At 39.7% G+C, this 19,081-nt stretch overlaps 1 protein-coding gene across 3 annotated transcripts in view; it reads right to left on the bottom strand.

The window, feature by feature from the left end:
• Positions 1–18,859, bottom strand: part of PLA2G12A (phospholipase A2 group XIIA) — a 35,254-nt gene extending 16,395 nt beyond the window's left edge. The window contains exons 1-4 of one of the 3 annotated variants that reach the window (XM_042935714.1): positions 18,487–18,859; positions 8,404–8,480; positions 7,071–7,236; positions 4,553–4,984 (exon numbers count right to left, since the gene is read on the bottom strand). In XM_042935714.1, the coding sequence (XP_042791648.1) occupies positions 4,866–4,984; positions 7,071–7,236; positions 8,404–8,480; positions 18,487–18,697 (573 nt within the window). In that variant the 5' untranslated portion in view covers positions 18,698–18,859 and the 3' untranslated portion in view covers positions 4,553–4,865. Of the gene's footprint in view, positions 1–1,212; positions 2,034–4,552; positions 4,985–7,070; positions 7,237–8,403; positions 8,481–18,486 lie in introns of those variants that run through there. The other 2 variants (XM_042935708.1, XM_042935710.1) reach the window with 2 other exon arrangements.
• Between the last annotated feature and the right edge of the window lie 222 nt (positions 18,860–19,081).

Here is a 19,081-nt window from a genome sequence, read left to right as displayed (position 1 = left end):
ATAGTACCTGGCTCACAGTAAGCTTTCAGTACATTTTTAGAGATCACACCATGGTCTCTGAAGCAGCAGTATCGACATCAGGGAACTTACTAGAAATGCAAACTCCTGGGACCTACAGAATCAGATCTCTTGAATAGGAGAGCCTGGAGTGGGGTCCAGCACATGTTTTAATGCCAGAATCCGATGATTCTGCTTCTCGCTCATGTTTGAAAACCACTGACTAATTAGACTAATTAGAATCCTACCAATGCCACCTTCTCAAAGAAGAAAAAGAACTGAAAACAAATCCATATTATTAAAATAATTAAGATGCATTAAAGATGAAAGTTAACTGACAGGATGGCTTAAGTGTCACTTTCATAGAACTTACTGAAAGGTCTTAGCCAATTGTCACCTATGCTAGAAATGAAGTATATGGAATAAAATTCAGAGATAATTCTCAAATTTTGGTCTTTTTTTTTTCAACGTACCCGACTAAACTTGATTTTCCCTATATAAATCACAGATATATTAGATTCTTATAATCGTGATTCCTATACTAAGCTGAAAGCCAACAAAAAATGTTTGTAAAGTTGTCTGCAGGGAACCTTTGAAAAGTGTTCTTGGAAACCTATAAACCTGAGGCAGAAAAGCCTGACATCACTATTGCTTGTATATATCACTATTGCAAAGAGACACTAGTTTGTTATTTTTATTAATCATTTTTGTATACTGGTTACACTGACTCATTCCTGCTTTATGACTTGAGCAGATGGCTGGTTTTGTAAGGTGAAGCAGTGAAGAAAAACTGCAAACGAAGGGGGCTATTCAATCACTTTAACCAGTCCTGAGTTATATATTACACAAGACCTGAATGAATACATTATAAGTAATATCTGTGAATTTGAATAATGCAATGAGATACATGTGGGAAGATCTTACCTAATAGGTTTCACTCTACCCCAAATTTACTGAAGCCAGCTTCCTAAACAGTTGTTTTGATAGACTCCATGGTCTTCACTTTGTTAGATGTTATCATTATGTACAGGATAAAATAATGTACATTTTGATTTCCCGACAATCTTGTACTTCTATATATACTGATAGAAATACCACTTTTTCATTTTAGGGAGAATTAGTTATAAAGTTAATAAGACAACATTTTAATTAATATTACTAGTATAGTCTATGGGTTCACTGAAGGAATGCCTGTTCCAGATGTGTTTAACTTACTTTTGTCCTCATTATTACAATTCTTTCTTCTTTAGAGCTTCTCTGTGCCTCAGTTTTTCCACCTATGAAATGAATACAGCCATATCTGTCCCTGTAAGAAGTGCATCAAAAGATTTTAAAGACATAGGTGGTATTTAAAGGCAATATAGTTTTATTCAAAAATATCAGTCTTAGGTTTCTTGCAGAGAACTGCAGAAAGCTAGTCTTGGGGTTTTCTTTTTGTTTTTGTTTATGAATCTATTCTATGGATAGGGAAAATGCCATCTTAAAATCTAAATACATGCCCTGTGGTACATAATTCAAGGGAAGACATTAGTAAGAACTCATGTTCAGCTTAATATATATGCACACACAGAAATCATTATAGAGACGTACATGTACATGGGTTAATATACATACATATTTCCTAGCTCTGTTTGCTGGGAGGATCTAGCAGAATGGATCCTCTAGTAGCAATGAGCAAATCCAGTACCCAAATACTGGTTTCTAAGTTCCACTGCAAACCATTTCCCAATAAAAGGGACTGGTGCTCTTTGGAGAAGAGGCAGATTCTAGTGCTAGAAATACACAGGTTGGGCCCAGATCAACTTTCCCACATTCTTGCCAGGAAGTATGGAAGTGTTCAAAAGTCAAAAGGATGGGGATATATCAAAGAGACAGAGGAGCCAACCAGACATAACTCCTAAGAGCCAAGCTGGAACAACTTGAGCAACAAAGTAAACATTACCCAAAGTCTAAAGGAAATATACAGGAGTCCATACTGATATAAAGAATTGAGGGGGGGGCGGGGCGCCTGGGTGGCTCAGTTGGTTGAGAGTCCGACTTGGGCTCAGGTCATGATCTCACAGTTTGTGGGTTTGAGCCCTGTGTCAGGCTCTGTGCTGACCGCTTGCTCAGAGCCTGGAGGCTGCTTCGGATTCTGTGTCTCCTTCTCTCTCTGCCCCTTCCCTGCTCATGCTGTCTCTCTCTCCCTCAAAAATAAATAAATGTAAAAAAATAATAATAATTGAGGTGGGAGGAGACAAATTTTTCTTACAGAAAAATTCCAAGTACCACATAAAGATACTCCCCCTTCCAGAAGGTGGAACAGAATCTTGCCCGCTCATCATAGACTCACCATAGACTGACCTGGGGGCTGACTTCCAAAGAACAGAAGTATGGAAAGAAAAAAATAAGAAGTGTCCAGAGTTAACATACCATCAAGTTGATAACATTCAATTACTGATATGATTTGATGAGAAGAACCCTTCTTCACCTTTGTGGTTTTCTTCCTAAATATCCATAACCCCAGTGCAATTATGAGGAAAACATCAGACAAGCTCAAATTGAGGGGCATTCTGCAAAATACTGACCAGTACTCCTCAAAACCGTCAAGATTATGAAAAACAAGCCTGAGGGAACCGTCACAGACCAGAGGTTTATCAGACATGATGACTAAATGCAATGTGGTATCTTAGATTGGATCATGGAAAATAAAAATGACATTAGTGGAAAAACCAATGCAATCCAAATGAAGTCTAGAGTTGATTTCTTAACAAATGTTTCATGGTTATGTAAAATGTTAGGGGTAAGGAGTACAGAGCAAGTCTAGATTATTTTAGCAACTTTTCTGTAAATCTTAAAATTATTCCGAGATCAAAATCTTAACATGTAAAAATAGTTTCTACTGATCTTTGTGTATAATTTATGACCATGAATTAAATATTTTATAGAATTCTGAGTCTGTCCTCTTGAGAAACCAATGCTGCCAAGAAAACCCATCAATTTATTATAAGTTTAAAAGTTACCTGGTCAAGTATTTCAATAGTAAATATTGATAGAGAGCTTATAAAATTGCTGCTTTTTAAAAAGTCTGGAAAGTATCAATTAAGGGTTCCAAACATTTAAGTTAGACCCCAGTTTGCTCCATTAGTTACAAGGGATACACTTGCCCTGTCTCACAGAGAACACATCTCTTAGCAGAATAGCTCCACCAGCTCGGTTTGGGAAGTTATCAGGTTCCCAGCGATGATATATATCCAAAGTTAGGAATGTGGCCCTTTCTCTAGAACATACTTTTCTTTCTGCCCACTTCTGCCTGTAATGACTTAAAAAGAACACTTCTCCTGGAGCTGCCTTCTCTGACATTCCAAGCAGTTCATCTTAATAACTCTGACCATAGGTTACCCAAAAGTTATATATGGCTTGGGATCGTAGGCTAGGGAGAGTCAACAGCCGGTGGTAAGCAAAGAGGCATAGAGGAATACAGCTGGGCTTTCCAAAGGGTAGAAAGCTTTCAACACACACAGACATTTTCAGAGGTAGTTGAGGGTCTGGGATTTGCTTTTAAACATCTGCTAATGATTTTCAATGTAAATAAGAAATCTACAAAAGATAGCTCTTTGTATCTTGCTTTACCATCTGTTTTGTCTCCACAAAGACTTAAAAATTTTTTTTCAAAAACAATGTTTAGTAATAAGACTGCTATTAGGAAAAGGTTACCGTCTTAAAAATACACCTGAATCTACTATGAGGACCAAGTGCTAAGGAATAAACACCAAAGCAGGGCAGCATATAATGCTCTAATGTGTATGTGAAGCACCTTTTCATTTGTCTCATTAAATTCGTGTTTTCTTCAATTTAGCCAAAGGTTATAGCAAAATATGGTATTTCTCATATGAATAGTTCATAAAATGGGAGTGGCTGGGCATCTGAATTTTGTTTATGTCACCTTCTAGGCACATTACATAATACTTAGTTATCCTGGTTTTGCTCCCCAAGAGGCCACCAATTTTACAAGAAAAAGAGACATGGAAACCTTGTCCTTGTAACCAGTCTTGTCACTAATAGAAGTGAGACTTCTCATATGTGGATCTTGAGAAACTTAACAGAAGACCATGGGGGAAGGGAAGGGGGCAAAAATAGTTACCGAGAGGGAGGGAGGCAAACCATAAGAGACTCTTAAATACAGAGAACAAACTGAGGGTGGATGGGGGAGGTGGGGGAGAGGGGGAAATAGTGATGGGCCTTGAGGAGGGCACTTGGGATGAGCACTGGGTATTGTATGTTACGTGATGAACCACGGGAATCCACCCCAAAAACCAAGAGCACACTTTACACACTGTATGTTAGCCAATTTGACAATAAATTATATTAAAATAAAATAATAGAAGTGAGACTTATTCATATGTTCAATGGGCTACAAGAAAACAGCATATCATGTGTTAATTAAAATAGAGAAAAATAAAGTCAGATCCTTCCAAGCATAAAATGTATAGTTAAAATTTTGTAATAAACATATATTTCTAAGTGAAGATTTCCCCGTATTTTCAAATAAGATAATGCTAAACACACATTGTAATCCATTTTACATGTGACTTCATTGTTTTGGTAAACACAGTGGTGAAAACTGAGTTACAGACTGCTTCTTTTAAAATATTCTCCCCTTAACACACACCTTTTTCTGAGATCGGTCAAGACAACTTGGCACACTAAGGCAGCAATGTCCAGGAAGATCACCTCCCCCACTTTTTGCTTTAGTTTGAATGTCAAAATAAATCTTAAAATAATCCTTTCACAAAAGTAAGGCAGCTTTATGCTGTAAAATGTTATTTCTTTGTCAAAGGTTAGATTCTTCTGTCCCCTTCTGCTGTCACCGCCTGTCAGCATCTTCTTTAAAGATCACTTTTTTCTTCGTAGCGGCACCTACATGCGGCTCGTTGGCTGTCCAGGTATGGTTTGCAGCCTAAATGTATAACACTATCAAACAAGAGCTCCACTGCTGTTTCACACGCTGTGAAGTAAGAAAGCACCGTGACCACAAGGCAACCACAAAGCACTGCTCTCTCCTCACATACATTACACGTTACGGCATGATGTCAAGCACACCCTTGGTGGGCACTTAACATATGTTATGTCACCGTCACCCTCACCCTCGCCAGCCAGAGCACCTACATACAGACTGTCGGGGTCAGCACCTTTAGCATGTATCTGCTTTGTTTGCTCACAAATGTTCAGTTTTTTACGTACTCGGCAAACAAGTCTCTCTGAGTGGTACTGATTAGTTCATCACTGTTAATTTTCCTTTTATCTGAAAAATACCACGATTAAAGATGCCTTGGAACACTCAAGTTTGCATTTCAATAAAATATTTTTAGGTGTAGAAGAAATAAAGGTTAAAAACAGAGAAACCTCAAAACATTTAATTATGGCCAATGACTTCTAAGAACTGATCACACATCATTTAAGATGCTTAAGGTAAATGGACCCCAGTCTTTCTCTCTCTCTTTCTCATTATCCAAATTTGGCTTGGGAAGGGAAACATAGGAATCAAAAATGTTTTTCCTCTGGCAGAGTTTAAAATTTTTTTTTAGGGAAAAAAAAAGGTAATATGGGGTGCTTGGGTGGCTCAGTTGGTTAAGCATCCGACTCTTAATTTCAGCTCAGGTCATGATCTCACCGCTCATAAATTTGAGCCCTGTGTTGGAGCCTAACAGGGCAGAGCCTGCTTGGGATTCTCTGTCTCTCCCTCTCTCTCAGATCCTCCCATGCGCTCACTCTCTCTCAAAATAAATAAATAAACTTAAAAAAAAAAAAAGTAGACTTACTTTTCTTATTCTCAGAGGCCCAGAGCAGCCAGGTTAAATTATCCTAACACACTCCACTTACAGAGACCTAGCACAGAGTGGCTTTTAATTGTCCAATCTTCCAATTTCAAATACTCATGTTAAGGAAGAAACTATTCATTGCAAAATCTTGACATTCTCAAAGTTCTCCAAAAGGCTATGTCATTAAGGAACACAACTACCACAGAAGTGTCAAGGCTATAATTATTAAATAGGGCATTGCAGGGAAATTGGCTGCATCATTTGGCCACACTCGTAGGTCCTTAGATCAGAAGACAGGAAATACATCCATGCATGCTTCAGCCATACAACTAGGTTACCTTAGCCAAAAGCATGCAAGGGCATTCAGAGGCTGGAAGTTCAAGCTGCACCTGGAGCAGAGATTTCTTTCTTGACAGTTATTACTAGGAATTCAGAATCAGACCTACAACAGGACACTGTCTGGGGAATACTGTAGCAGCCAGAACGCAAGTTTAGAATTGGAAGTATGCAACTTGGGACAAGTTACTTCTTTCCGAACCTGTTTCCTTCCTTGAAAAATGGGTATAACACTACCTACTTGTTTGGGTTTTGTGGACATTGAGGAAAATCTATCTAAGAGATCTAGCATGGTATCTTACGAAAAGTGCTTCTTAAAAGTTAGTTTCCTGTCCTGCCCCTTCTCTTCTGATTTCAACGTATGGTAAATAATTCGGCTGGACAGTGAAGAGATTTTGTAACTTCTAGTATTTGTACAGTGACTTGTATTTCCACTGATATTTCATTTTATACTTATGATGACTCTGTGAGGTGGGTATTCATGTTATTTTATAAATGAGAACACTGAAGCACCTTTACTCTTTGCTGGTTTTGCTTTGTGTCCCTTCACTGTGAGTACGACTATATGCTGAATCTTGTCAGTCCTCCTAGCAAACCTGGGGTTGGTTTTGGGGACCCTCCTAACAGAGATACATATGAAGGGACAGAGTTAAGGCTCAAATCTTCTAGAACTTCCCACTCCAAATACAATGTGTTATACTCTTAAAATCACTGGATCCAGGGTTTCAAACTTTAGGCTCTAGAGAATTACAGATATACTACTGGACACAGACCTTGGATGAATTCTTCTCTGCCTCGTACACCCCACTCCCAAGGTTTCTTAACACTTTTTGCTTCCACGACTATAACTCATTTGAGATGACAAAACCAATGACTCCTCATCCCAAAAAACTGAAGGGGCTGTGTCACGATAGATAAGGTAACACACATCCTTACCCTGAACATGCTGAGCCAGCCCGAGTGTCTTCTGCACGTTCCGGCAGATCTTAGAGAGGCAATACTGGAATTCCTCATCACAGTCATTCTTGCTTTTGCCACAGGTCTCGTAGCACCTGTCGTGCTGGTTGCAGCACTTTGTCAGGGAAGGGATGCCAATATTGAGCTGAAAGAGGCATTTGGATGGATTACTGTTGATGAAATTCAAAACTCCTCTGCCGAAGCACTGCACTCAAATAGACTTAGAAATCAAGGACAATGACTGCTGCATAATTTCCAAAATCCATTTCCGTCTACAAATATTTTCCGTGTTATTTCTACATCTCCCCATTACTCACCCGCACCCACCCATGTTCTCTCCCTCTCAGCCATGCCTCAAACTTCCTATTTTGCAATATTCACAGTTATCTGCTGATAACAAACGTAACTTCCAGTTGTCCAAAACACCAAACAAACTTTTAAAAACAGAAAGGTCAAGCCAAGACCTAAGATTGATTTAGGGATATTCCAAAGTATTTTGTACCTCTCCCCCTATAAAATGTTCTTTATATAAAATATCACTGAAAACTTTTAAGCTCCTATGACTCATATTTTATGTTATCATGGTTCAATCTTTGAGTGTTAATCCACTCCCTAAAGATACTGTTCCTTCGAATCTGTAACTTATCTTTAACTGATTTAAATAACTACGTGCAAAAATCTTGTGTCTAGGAATCAGTCATGTTTTCCTACAAAAGCTATCCCACTTCACCTAGTTTTAATAGACTATAAATAGGCTTTATTTATACTTTTTCATCCTAAGAAGCATTCCTTCTATACTCCAAACTTTAAAAAAAAATGTTTTTTTAATCTTTATTTTTGAGAGAGAGAGGGACAGAGTGTGAGTGAGGGAGGGGCAGAGAGAGAGGGAGACACAGAATCCAAAGCAGGCTCCAGCCTCTGAGCTGTCAGCACATAGCCCAACAAGGGGCTCGGGCTCACGAACCATGAGATCATGACCTGAGCTGAAGTCGGGTGCCCAACTGACTGCACCACCCAAGCGCTCCTTCTATACTCTAAACTTTTAAACTATGTGTGTGACACAAGGAAATATCATTTCAACAGAATTAACATCTACAAGATTAAAAAATAAAACATGAATTTTAGTCCATTTAGTTTTATCAGAACTTATTAAATGTTTTAGCTATAAAAGAATATAATAAATCTAATTACCATTACAATAAGCAAAATTATTTGTGAACCTGAGAACACACTGACAGTCTTGCGTTATTAAGAGTACTTGCATAGCCTACCAATCATAACACTTATCAAATAAGAAAATAATAATATTTACGTGAACACCAAACAGTGGAGAGCCACATCCATTAGGCGGGGAGGGTTTATACCCATAACGTGGGAAAGGCTTAGATCCTATAAAATAGAAATGGTATCATAATTAATTTTCAAATATGATAGAAAATACATACGCAAAAAGGTCTATGATATGCTATGCTAGCCTTGGAAATATTTAACATTTAAATTTTTTTTCAATGTTTACTCATTTTTTTGAGAGACAGAGTGCAAGCAGGGGAGGGGCAGAGAGAGAGGGAGGCACAGAATCCAAAGCAGGCTCCAAGCTCTGAGCTGTTGGCGCAGAGCCTGACATGGGGCTCAAACTCACAAACTCACGAACTCATGATCATGACCTAAGCCAAAGCTGGACACTTAACCAACTGAGCCACCCAGGTGCCCTGGAAATATTTAATATTTAGATACTGCCATAAGTGACTGTCTTTATTCTAAGCCTAACCATACAAAAGCTTACTGTGAACTTCAGGAAATTTCAGAGGTTACTTGCCAGATTGGGCCCATTTATATGACAGATAAATCCACCCTGTTTCCCTGTATATTCTAACACTTACATTTTTTGGTTAAAACTTTATGGGGCAAGAACGGTACACTCCCAAACTTCAGTTAATACCCCACTGCACACAAACCTCAATAACCATTAACTAACTAGTTTACTCACAGAGCTTGAAGCTGAGGAAGATGAGGTCATCCAATGAACATTTAATTACCTTAATGCCATCATAAGACATTACAGGACCACACACATTCTAGCCTGCACTCCAGCCAACCATTTCACAAATATACCCCTTTTCCAGCTAAGGACAAAGATCAGGAATAAAGACTGCTTGGTGAACCATATTACTACATTTATATTCTCCCTAACAGCACAATGGATCAGTAACAAGGAAAAAGATGACTTTATCACAGCAATCTTAAATGCTGCAAAATATATCAGAAATATCTCGCATGTAATATAGAAATGATTCCAATATACCCAACAATCACCTAACTTTCTCTTGAAGGTTTCTCACAATCCTCCTACAGTGTCAAGAAACAGCCTATCCCATTGTGGAATAGCACTAACTGTTAAATTCTTTCCTGTTTCCTGTAAATTCTACCTATAAACAATCCTCTACCACCTGGGAAACACGAAACAAGCCGATTGTTTATCTTACATCATAATCCTTCCAACATTTGGGACTACCATTTATCTTTAATTCTAAAAGCAAAACATCCCCAGTTATTCCAAACACTTCCCCATAATTGGTTACTTAAGAGACACAAAGTATCCACCAACTTTCATTCAACTAATATTTATTACTAGAAGACTTAAATAAAGATAAGTTTACCCTCCAAAAGTAAAGGGAGGGGGAAAAAAGCAACCCTTCCAGTAATCAGCCATCAAAATAAATAACTCCCTCAAAGTAAGGATCTAAAAGTGGTTTGAGTTGCTAAGACTCACAAGCTCGACTGAGGTGACAAAGAAGTAGAGCCTGAAGAGAGTATAAGCTCATGAAGATATAAAGCTTTAGCTTAGCCTGCTCCACTCAGTCTGAAGAACAGTATGTACAAAAAGAATGGTTATGACTGATCGAGGAACCAGGAGGCCAATGACAGAAGTTGGTCTTGTTTCTCCAGCACTGTCCAAGAAGGATGGTTGTTTCTGGGCCCTTGGAAAATGAAGGAACACACCTCATGCTGTCAGGGACGAGTCACTGTGATCCTTCAATTCCTACTTTTAGTCTTTCATTCTTAAGAAAACTATTAATGATTTGGCTATCCCCTGAAAGGGCCCACAGAGGGAGGATATACTAACCACTTGGAAGTCTTAACGGGCACCTCAAACTCAAAATGTACTTCCTGACATTCATCCCCAAACCTGCTCCATCCACAGTTCCCTCTTGTCAAGTAGAAGACTCCAACCTTCCTGGTGCTCAGGAAAAAAAACCTTAGCCATTTCTGACTCTCTCATTTTCTTATATCCCACATCCATGCCAACAGCATGTCCTGTTTGACTCTACCTTCAAAATATTGAGAATCTGGGGCGCCTGGGTGGCTCAGTCGGTTAAGCGTCTGACTTCAGCTCAGGCCATGATCTCACACTCTGTGAGTTCAAGCCCCGCGTCGGGCTCTGTGCTGACAGCTCAGCTCCTGAAGCCCACTTCAGATTCTGTGTCTCCCCCTCTCTCTGCCCCTCCTCTGCTCATACTCTGTCTCTGTCTCAAAAATAAATAAAAACATTAAAAAAAAATATTCAGAATCTGATCACTCCTTACCACCTCCACTGCTACCATCCTGCTTTAAGCCACCATGGATTACTGCCATAACCTCCTAATGTCTCCCTACTTTGCTCTCCCCACCCCACCCCATCTCCAACTATAGTCTATTCTCAACACTGAACCTGAGTGATCCTATTAAAATGTTAGATCAAGTCTTTCCTCTGCTCAAACCCCTCCAAGGGGTTCTCATCTTATTCAGAATAAAAGCTAAAATCCTTTCAATGCCTATAAATTCTGTATAGTCGGCTACACACACACCCTGACATCTCTGACCTCATCTCCTTACTATTCTCTCTCCTCTCCCTTTCTTCCACACTTCATTCCATCACCTATGACCTCTCTGTGGTTCCACACACACTCCAGGTCTACTCCGGCCTTCATGCCATTGACCCTGCTGTTCTATGAGGACGCTCTTTCTCCTCGTATCTACAGTTATTCCTTCACTTTCTCAGCAAGGCCTTCTGTGACCATACCATTTGTAGCACGCATATCCTTTAAACATACTATATCATTAATCTACTTATTATCTGTCCCTCCCCATACTAAAATATTAACTCCTTTTAGGGCAAGAGTTTTGTTTTGTACCTCCAAAGCCTAGAACAGTGCCTACTATATGGTTAGGTTCTCAATAAATATTTGTTGATGAATGAATGAATGAATCAATCAATCAATCAATGAGATGACTTGAAGGCAAATCCCCATGGCAGTTCTAATTATCCTTATAAATAAACTGGTACTGCTGCTTATCCTTCAGTCTCCTTTTAGTTTGGTGACCGTTAATCAACCTCCAAAGACTGATCACTTCTAGTTTGTCACACGTCTTTAAAATGTGCCATCTCAAACTAAACACTACTAGGTATGATGATGTATTAATACAGCTTAAGATAGTTAGCATATATTTTAGCTGTGTCTCAGTTGTAAGATACATCAGACAGTAGGAAAAAACAACCAGTTCTTTCTAAAATGAACTTTTTAATATCTCCTGCTAGACACTTAGCACTTCTACAGTTTAAGTTTTGAGTCTAAGTATTAGATCATGAATCTCTTGTTAGATCATTTTTCAGGACTGTTCACATTTTTTTTTTTTTTTTTTTTTGTAAAAATTTTTTTTTTAACGTTTATTTATTTTTGAGACAGAGAGAGAGCATGAACGGGGGAGGGTCAGAGAGAGAGGGAGACACAGAATCTGAAACAGGCTCCAGGCTCTGAGCAGTTAGCACAGAGCCCGACGCGGGGCTCAAACTCACGGACCGCGAGATCATGACCTGAGCTGAAGTCGGACGCTTAACCGACTGAGCCACCCAGGCGCCCCTGTTCACATTTTTTTAAAGTTTATTTTTATTTTATTTTTTGAGAGAGACAGAGAGAGCGGGAGAGAGAGGGAATTCCAAGCAGGCCCTGCACTGTCAGCACAGAGCCCAATGTGGGGCTTAAACTCACAAACCCTGAGATCATGTCCTGAGCCGAAACCAAGAGTGGGACACTTAACCGACTGAGCCACCCAGGTGCCCCTGTTCAACACATTTTAAATTTAGAGCTGTCTACCCAGTGTTGCTGCTCCCAGATATTCACAGATATGAGACACAGATATTAACCAGGGCAGAGGTCTGCTACACCCTGTCATAGATAAGCCCTCTCTATAAGCAGCCATGAAGTCATTAACCCAACCTTTTGGGTAGACTACTCAACCAGTTGTGACTTCATCTAAATCAAGTTTTCTCCAACCTACATTTCTCATGAGAGTATCATGAGAAACTAGCCATTTGATCTATGGTTTTCTTTGTCCCACCACATGAGAACTCTTTTCACTGAGTGGATGGAGGCTAGCTCAGCATCACATTCTTGGGGAAGCCATTCTATTTCCTTGAAGCTTCATCATGACGCTGTCAGGGGTTTTAACAACCAACTGTTCAGGGGCACCTGGGTGGCTCAGTCAGTTAAGTGTCCACCTCATAGCTCAGGTCATAATCTCCGGGTCATGAGATCAAGCCCCATATCAAGCTCCCTGCTCATTTTTTTTTAAGTTTATTAGTTTTGAGAGAGAGAGAGAGAGAGCAAGCAGAGGAGGGGTAGAGAGGGAGAGAGAAAATCCAAGCAGGCTCTGCACTGCCAGCACAGAGCCCCACACGGGGCTTGAACTCATGAGCCATGAGATCATGACCTGAGCTGAAATCTAGAATCAGATGCTTAACCAACTAAGCCACCCAAGTGCCCCAGAAATGTTTCTCTCTTGATGCTTTGTTTTATCATCTGTGTGGACAGAAAAAATCTAAAGATTTGCCTGGACTGAGGTTATGATAGATCTTTTCTACATATTTTTTAAAAACTTGATGTAAATACTTCCGAATAGACCAATTTCCTTCCAACTTCCTGAAAGCCACTGAAGCAGATGACTTGTCATAAAGGGAAGGCTGTTGCAATCCCTATCAAAATAACACGAGCTTTCTTCATAGAGCTAGAACAAACAATCCTAAAATTTATATGGAACCATAAAAGGCCCCAAATAGCCAAAGCAATGTTGGAAAACAAAAACAAAAACCAAAGCTAGAGGCATCACAATCCCAGACTTCAAGATCTATTACAAAGCTGTAATCATTATGGTATTGGCACAAAAACAGACACACAAATCAATGGAACAGAATAGAGAACCCAGAAATGGACCCACAAATGTATGGCCAACTAATCTTTGACAAAGCAGGAAAGAATATCCAACGGAATAAAGACAGTCTCTTCAGCAAGTGGTGCTGGGAAAACTGGACAGCGACAGGCAGAAGGAACCTGGACCACTTTCTTACACCATACACAAAAATAAACTCAAAATGGATGAAAGACCTAAACGTAAGACAGGGAGCCATCAAAATCCTCGAGGAGAAAGCAGGCAAAAACTTCTTTGACGTTGGCCGCAGCAATTTCTTACTCAACACGTCTCCAGAGCAAAAATGAACTATTTGGGACCTCATCAAGATATTTCTGCAGGGTGAAAGAAACAATCAGCAAAACTAAAAGGCAACTAACAGAATGGGAGAAGATATTTGCAAATGACGTATCAGATAAAGGGTTAGTATCCACAATCTATAAAGAATTCATCAAATTCAACAACCCAAAAAAACATATAATCCATGAAGAAATAGGCATAAGACATGAATAGAAACTTCTCCAAAGAAGACATCCAGATGGTTAACAGACACATGAAAGAAATGCTCAACATCACTCATCATCAGGGAAATACAAATCAAAACCACCATGAGGTACCACCTCACACCAGTCAGAACGGCTAAAATTAACAACTCAAGCAATAACAGATGCTGGTGAGGATGTGGAGAAAGAGGATCTCTTTTCACTGCTGGTGGGAATGCAAACTGGTGCAGTCACTCTGGAAAACAGTGTGGAGATTCCTCAAAAAATTAAAAATAGAACTACTGTATGACCCAGCAATTGCACTACCAGGTATTTATCCAAGGGTGTGCTGTTCTGAAGGGGCAGATGCACCCCAATGTTTATAGTAGTGATATCAACAATAGCCAGAGTATGGAAAGAGCCCAAATGTCCATCGACGGATGAATGGATAAATTAAGATGTGGTGTATGTGTGTGTATGTGTGTATATATATATATATATATATATATATATATATATATATACATATATACATATATGTATATGTATACATATATATACACACACACATATATATACATACATGTATATATGTATGTATGTATGTATATGTATACATACACATACACACATACACACAATGTAATATTACTTGACAATCAAAAAGAATGAAATCCTGCCATCTGCAACTACGTGGATGGAACTGGAGGGTATTATGCTAAGTGAAATTACTCAGAGAAAGACAAATATCATATGACTTCATTCATATGATGAATTTAAGATACCAAACAGATGAACATAAGGGAAGGGAAGCAAAAATAATTATAAAAATTATAAAAAATAATTTAAAAAATTATTATAAAAAATATAAATTATAAAAACAGGGAGGGAGACAAAACATAAGAGACTGTTAAATATATGGGGTGCCTGGGTGGCTCAGTCAGTTGAACGTCTGACTTCGGCTCAGGTCATTATCTCATGGTCTGTGGGTTCGAGCCCCGCGTCGGGCTCTGTGCTGACAGCTAAGAGCCCGCAGCCTGCTTCCGATCCTGTGTCTCCCTCTCTCTCTGCTCCTCCCCTCCTCTCATTTTGTCTCACTCTGTCTCTCAAAAATAAATAAATGTAAACATATTAAAAAAAAAGAGACTCTTAAATATAGAGAACAAACAGAGGGTTGCTGGAGTGGTTGTGGGAAGGGGGATGGGCTAATTGGATATGGGGCATTAAGGAATCTACTCCTGAAATCACTGTTGCACTATATGATAACTTGGATGTAAATTAAAAAATAATTAATTAATTTAAAAAAAAAAGAAAGAAAGGGAAGGCTGTTGGGTCGACGATCTCACCACTGCGCTCTATAGGAAACGCAGCGTAGAAATTCAAACCTGTTTTCCCAAACACTTGAGATTTTAATTCGTGATTACTAATCTGCAGAAGGTCCTTGTGCTACTTTATTTTTCTAGTCCATTCACTCTCCTATTTTCCTCAAATCTCCAACACTTCTATTCCCATCTTCTCTCTCAGCTATGATGATCTTGATTCCTACCTCACGGAGAAAAACCGAGGCAATCAAAAGAGAACCTGGCCATCTATCCACCTAATCATCATCTGCGCCCATATCGTCTACCTTTGTTCCTATTAAGAGAAAAATGTCCTCTGTGCTCTTGGCCAATCTATTTATATATTGGAACCCACTCCTGTCACTTACCTAAGGGCATGATACGAATAGGTCTCCTTCCTCTCTCCCGTTATCAGTGTTTTCACTCTCTACTGAATCATCCTCAAAAGTATACATATATATTTAGGTCATTTTTCCTAATGACCTAAAAACTTTTTTCCACGTCTGCCCTATTACAGTTAATGGTAACCCCATCCTTCCAGTTATCCAGGCCAAAAACTTTGGATTCATTTTTTATTCTATTCACACCTTCCTTCTGAGCCATCAGCAAATCCTTTGGGCTCTTCCTTCAAAATGTATCCAAAAATCCAACCACTTCTTACTATCTTTATTGCTACAAACCTGTACAAAACCACCATCGTCTTTTGTCTGAATTCCTGCACTTGTCACCCTGCCTCCATTCTTGCTTCCCACCTTCCTGGACCCTTTTTATCCTTTGCACAACAGTCAAAGGGATCCTGTTAAAACATAAATCACTGAATAAATTTACTTATTTGTAATTCTAAAACATTTTACAAGCCAATTTTGTTTTATATTTTTCAGAAGAAATCAGAAAGTTTTCTTCCTCAAATCTTTTCTGTCAGGGAGAAAAAAATTAAAAAACAAATAGCAACTCTCTAATTTGTTCTCCCAAATAACTTTACTTCAATCTCAATAAAGCCTTGTTCCCACACTAGGGAGGATGGCCAGAAGGGAGCAAGTCTCCATAATGCCAATCCTTTTGATAAAACAAAGAAAACTGAATGCAACAAGTCTGTGTCCTTTAATCTGACCACCCTCTCCCTACTACTAAGTCTTTTTTTTTTTAAAAGCTCTTTACCGCAACTATTAAACACCCCTGAATCACCATGCTCCCCTAGCTTTGGGATTTGTCTGTTTCTGTTTGGTTCTGATTTGGTCACCTGCATTCCAAAATACAGGAGAGGTTGAAACAGTGTTCTAGGAAGACTTCTCAGGTAACAGCAATTAAAGAACAATTTTCATTATGTTGGAATTATCAACATGGTGACTTGGAACCACAGTCCTATAAGCAGACAGCATTTTACTAAGACACAAAAGGATGTTCACTGAAGAATGTCATTTCCTAAATTCTCAAGTTCATTTGTGGTTTCTTTTTTTTGTGCCGGAGATCTTGCTCAAAACTCCACATGGTAAATTTAGTGGGGCTTGTTGAAGATAAAAACGGTTAAGTAATACAAAAGATTAAAGTCATCTTTATAACAGGAATAGTATCCAATCAAATGCAGAGATATTTTAAATGTAAATAAACTCTAGAACCCTTGATTCCTAACAAGTAAATGAAGACTGCTCCTTCCAAGCTTTTCCTATCTCAGTAAATGGCAACTACATCCTTCCCTTGGTTCAGGCCAAAACCTTCCGAGTCATCCTTGACTAGCCTTTCTCCGCAGGTCCTTTACACCTGCCCTTCTCTCTGCCTACAGGGCTCCTTCTCCAGATAATCACAGTGACGTCACCTTCACCATTTTCAGATTTCTTCTCAAATATTATCTTATCAGTGAGACCTTCCCTGAACAACCTATTTAAATGAGTAAACTGTCTACCAACACAGCCACTGCTGTTTTTACTATTGTTCTCTAAACACTGTTCTACTTCAGACCTACACATCCTGCATATTTGGCTTTTTTTACTTGTTATTTAGTTTACTGACTGCCTCTCCCCACCAGAATGTAAGCTGCATGATGAATTCTGTGTATTCTCTATTGCTGAATCTCCAATTGGTAGAACACTTGAGAACTAACAGGCACTCAAGTATTTGTATCATGACTAAGTAAAATTATGATACTGACTCAGGAAAGGCAACCATTTAATCTTCATATAATTCACTTACTCCTCCCAATAAGCTCTAAAATGACAAAAACATCCTTCCTGACTGCAAACTGGTGATATTTAGGCATAAATTTTGGAAGAAAACATTTTGCACCTCGTAGCATACAAGATATGGCTCATTCTTTAATTCCATTAACATAAAACTGGAAATTATTTTGAGAATTACAGGCAGCAGGTGGCATCACAATTTTACATTAAAGAGATTTATTTTAAATTCACCTACATCCAAACTGGTTTTACCATTAGTCACTGAGTTCCCCATTACTTTGAGCTGCCAAGCATTAAATGAACTAGGCCCAGACTTCATCTCTTATTTGAAATATGAGCTCCCTAACAAAATCTTGACATTTTGAATTTCCAAAGAGAAGCCCTACTATCTTATCTGAACTGTTACAATATTTAAACATTCAAAAAAAGCAAGTGCTTGAAAAGATCTCTGCTGAGATAGTTTATTTTAACCAAAATGCCCCAAACAAGTTCTCAGATTCAAACAAAATTAAAGTTAAAAAATATGAAAAAGCAAACCAAAACAATGATATTAGTATTAATCATTACTAATTGGAAGAGGCGCCACTGATAACCAAGGAAAGAAAATTCCTACCAAGTCGTGATAGACAATTTCTCCAAGAGTTATCACAACTCTTTCTCAACAGAGCACACTAAAATGTCTGTACAAAGGTCGTAATTTATTTTCTGTAGCTCTGCAGAAAAAAAAAAAGAAATTAAAACCAATTACTGAGAAAGTTACAACGTCATGATTAAAATTCTCGGTATATTCTGCATGTTCAGCTGGCTAACAGCGCTAAAATACAGAGCTAAAATCAGTCGGTTCCACTCCATTTCCATGACGAGTACGTCACAAAGTTCTTAGGCAACTTTGGGCAATAGCAAAAGAAAAAAATAAGAAAGAAAAGGTAGTAATGGAAAAACAATGACAACAGAACGGAGAGTATACCCTCAGGTGACCTCTTACATCCTAACAATTGTGGTGCGAACTTCTAACCTGATTGCTCAATCACAAGAACGGGAAGATTCTAGCAGTGATTAAGATTTTCCACGGCTAGAGGACAACGTCAAGGTGTGCCCTGCATCTCCCACTTCCACTGCCTCCGTCCCCGCAACACCCTGAAATTGAGGGCCTCGCAGGGCCTGGGCTCCCTCTCACCGTCATTGCACTTATACTGGCAGAGCCCGTCCTCGCCTCCCAGGAGGTCCAAGGCGGCGTTCAGGTACGTGTCTATCTTGTGAACGCCGTTCCGGATGGTCTTCAGGGTGGCCCTCCAGTCGGTGGTCTGGGCCTGCTCCTGGCACCTGAGAGGTGCGGGCAGGAAGAGGAGTAGCAGGAGAGCGAGCGCGGGCCGCGGGAGCAGGGCCATCAGCGCTGCGCCGGGCCGTGCCCCCACGGAGCCCACGGGGCGCGTTCGAAGCGGCGCCAGCCCCCAGCTGCTAAGTCCCCAGCAGGCTACATGCCCACGCCTCCTTCCGAACTGGGAGGCGGGTCCTCCCCGCCTTTACTGAGCTCCCGCGGGGAGGCGGTGCAGTCGCCAAAACGCGAGACACTGCGCACGCGCTGACCTAGTCCCGCGGTCCCTACTGTGCGCCTGCGCCAGGGCGTGGTGCGTCAGAGGCTGGAGAAAGCGCGAGTGCGGGGCTGCTGTGGTACCCACCGCGCCGTAGTAATTCCCACTTTGCGCCTCCGCCCGGGCTCTGGTTAGTATTGCCTGAGGGTGTAGTATTAACTCAATACCGGTGTCGGGCAC

This window comes from Panthera leo, chromosome B1 (assembly GCF_018350215.1).
Source record: "Panthera leo isolate Ple1 chromosome B1, P.leo_Ple1_pat1.1, whole genome shotgun sequence".
Lineage (NCBI taxonomy): Eukaryota > Metazoa > Chordata > Mammalia > Carnivora > Felidae > Panthera > Panthera leo.
The sequence above is the reverse complement of the archived record's forward strand: the minus strand, read 5'-3'. Positions and strand labels throughout refer to the sequence as shown.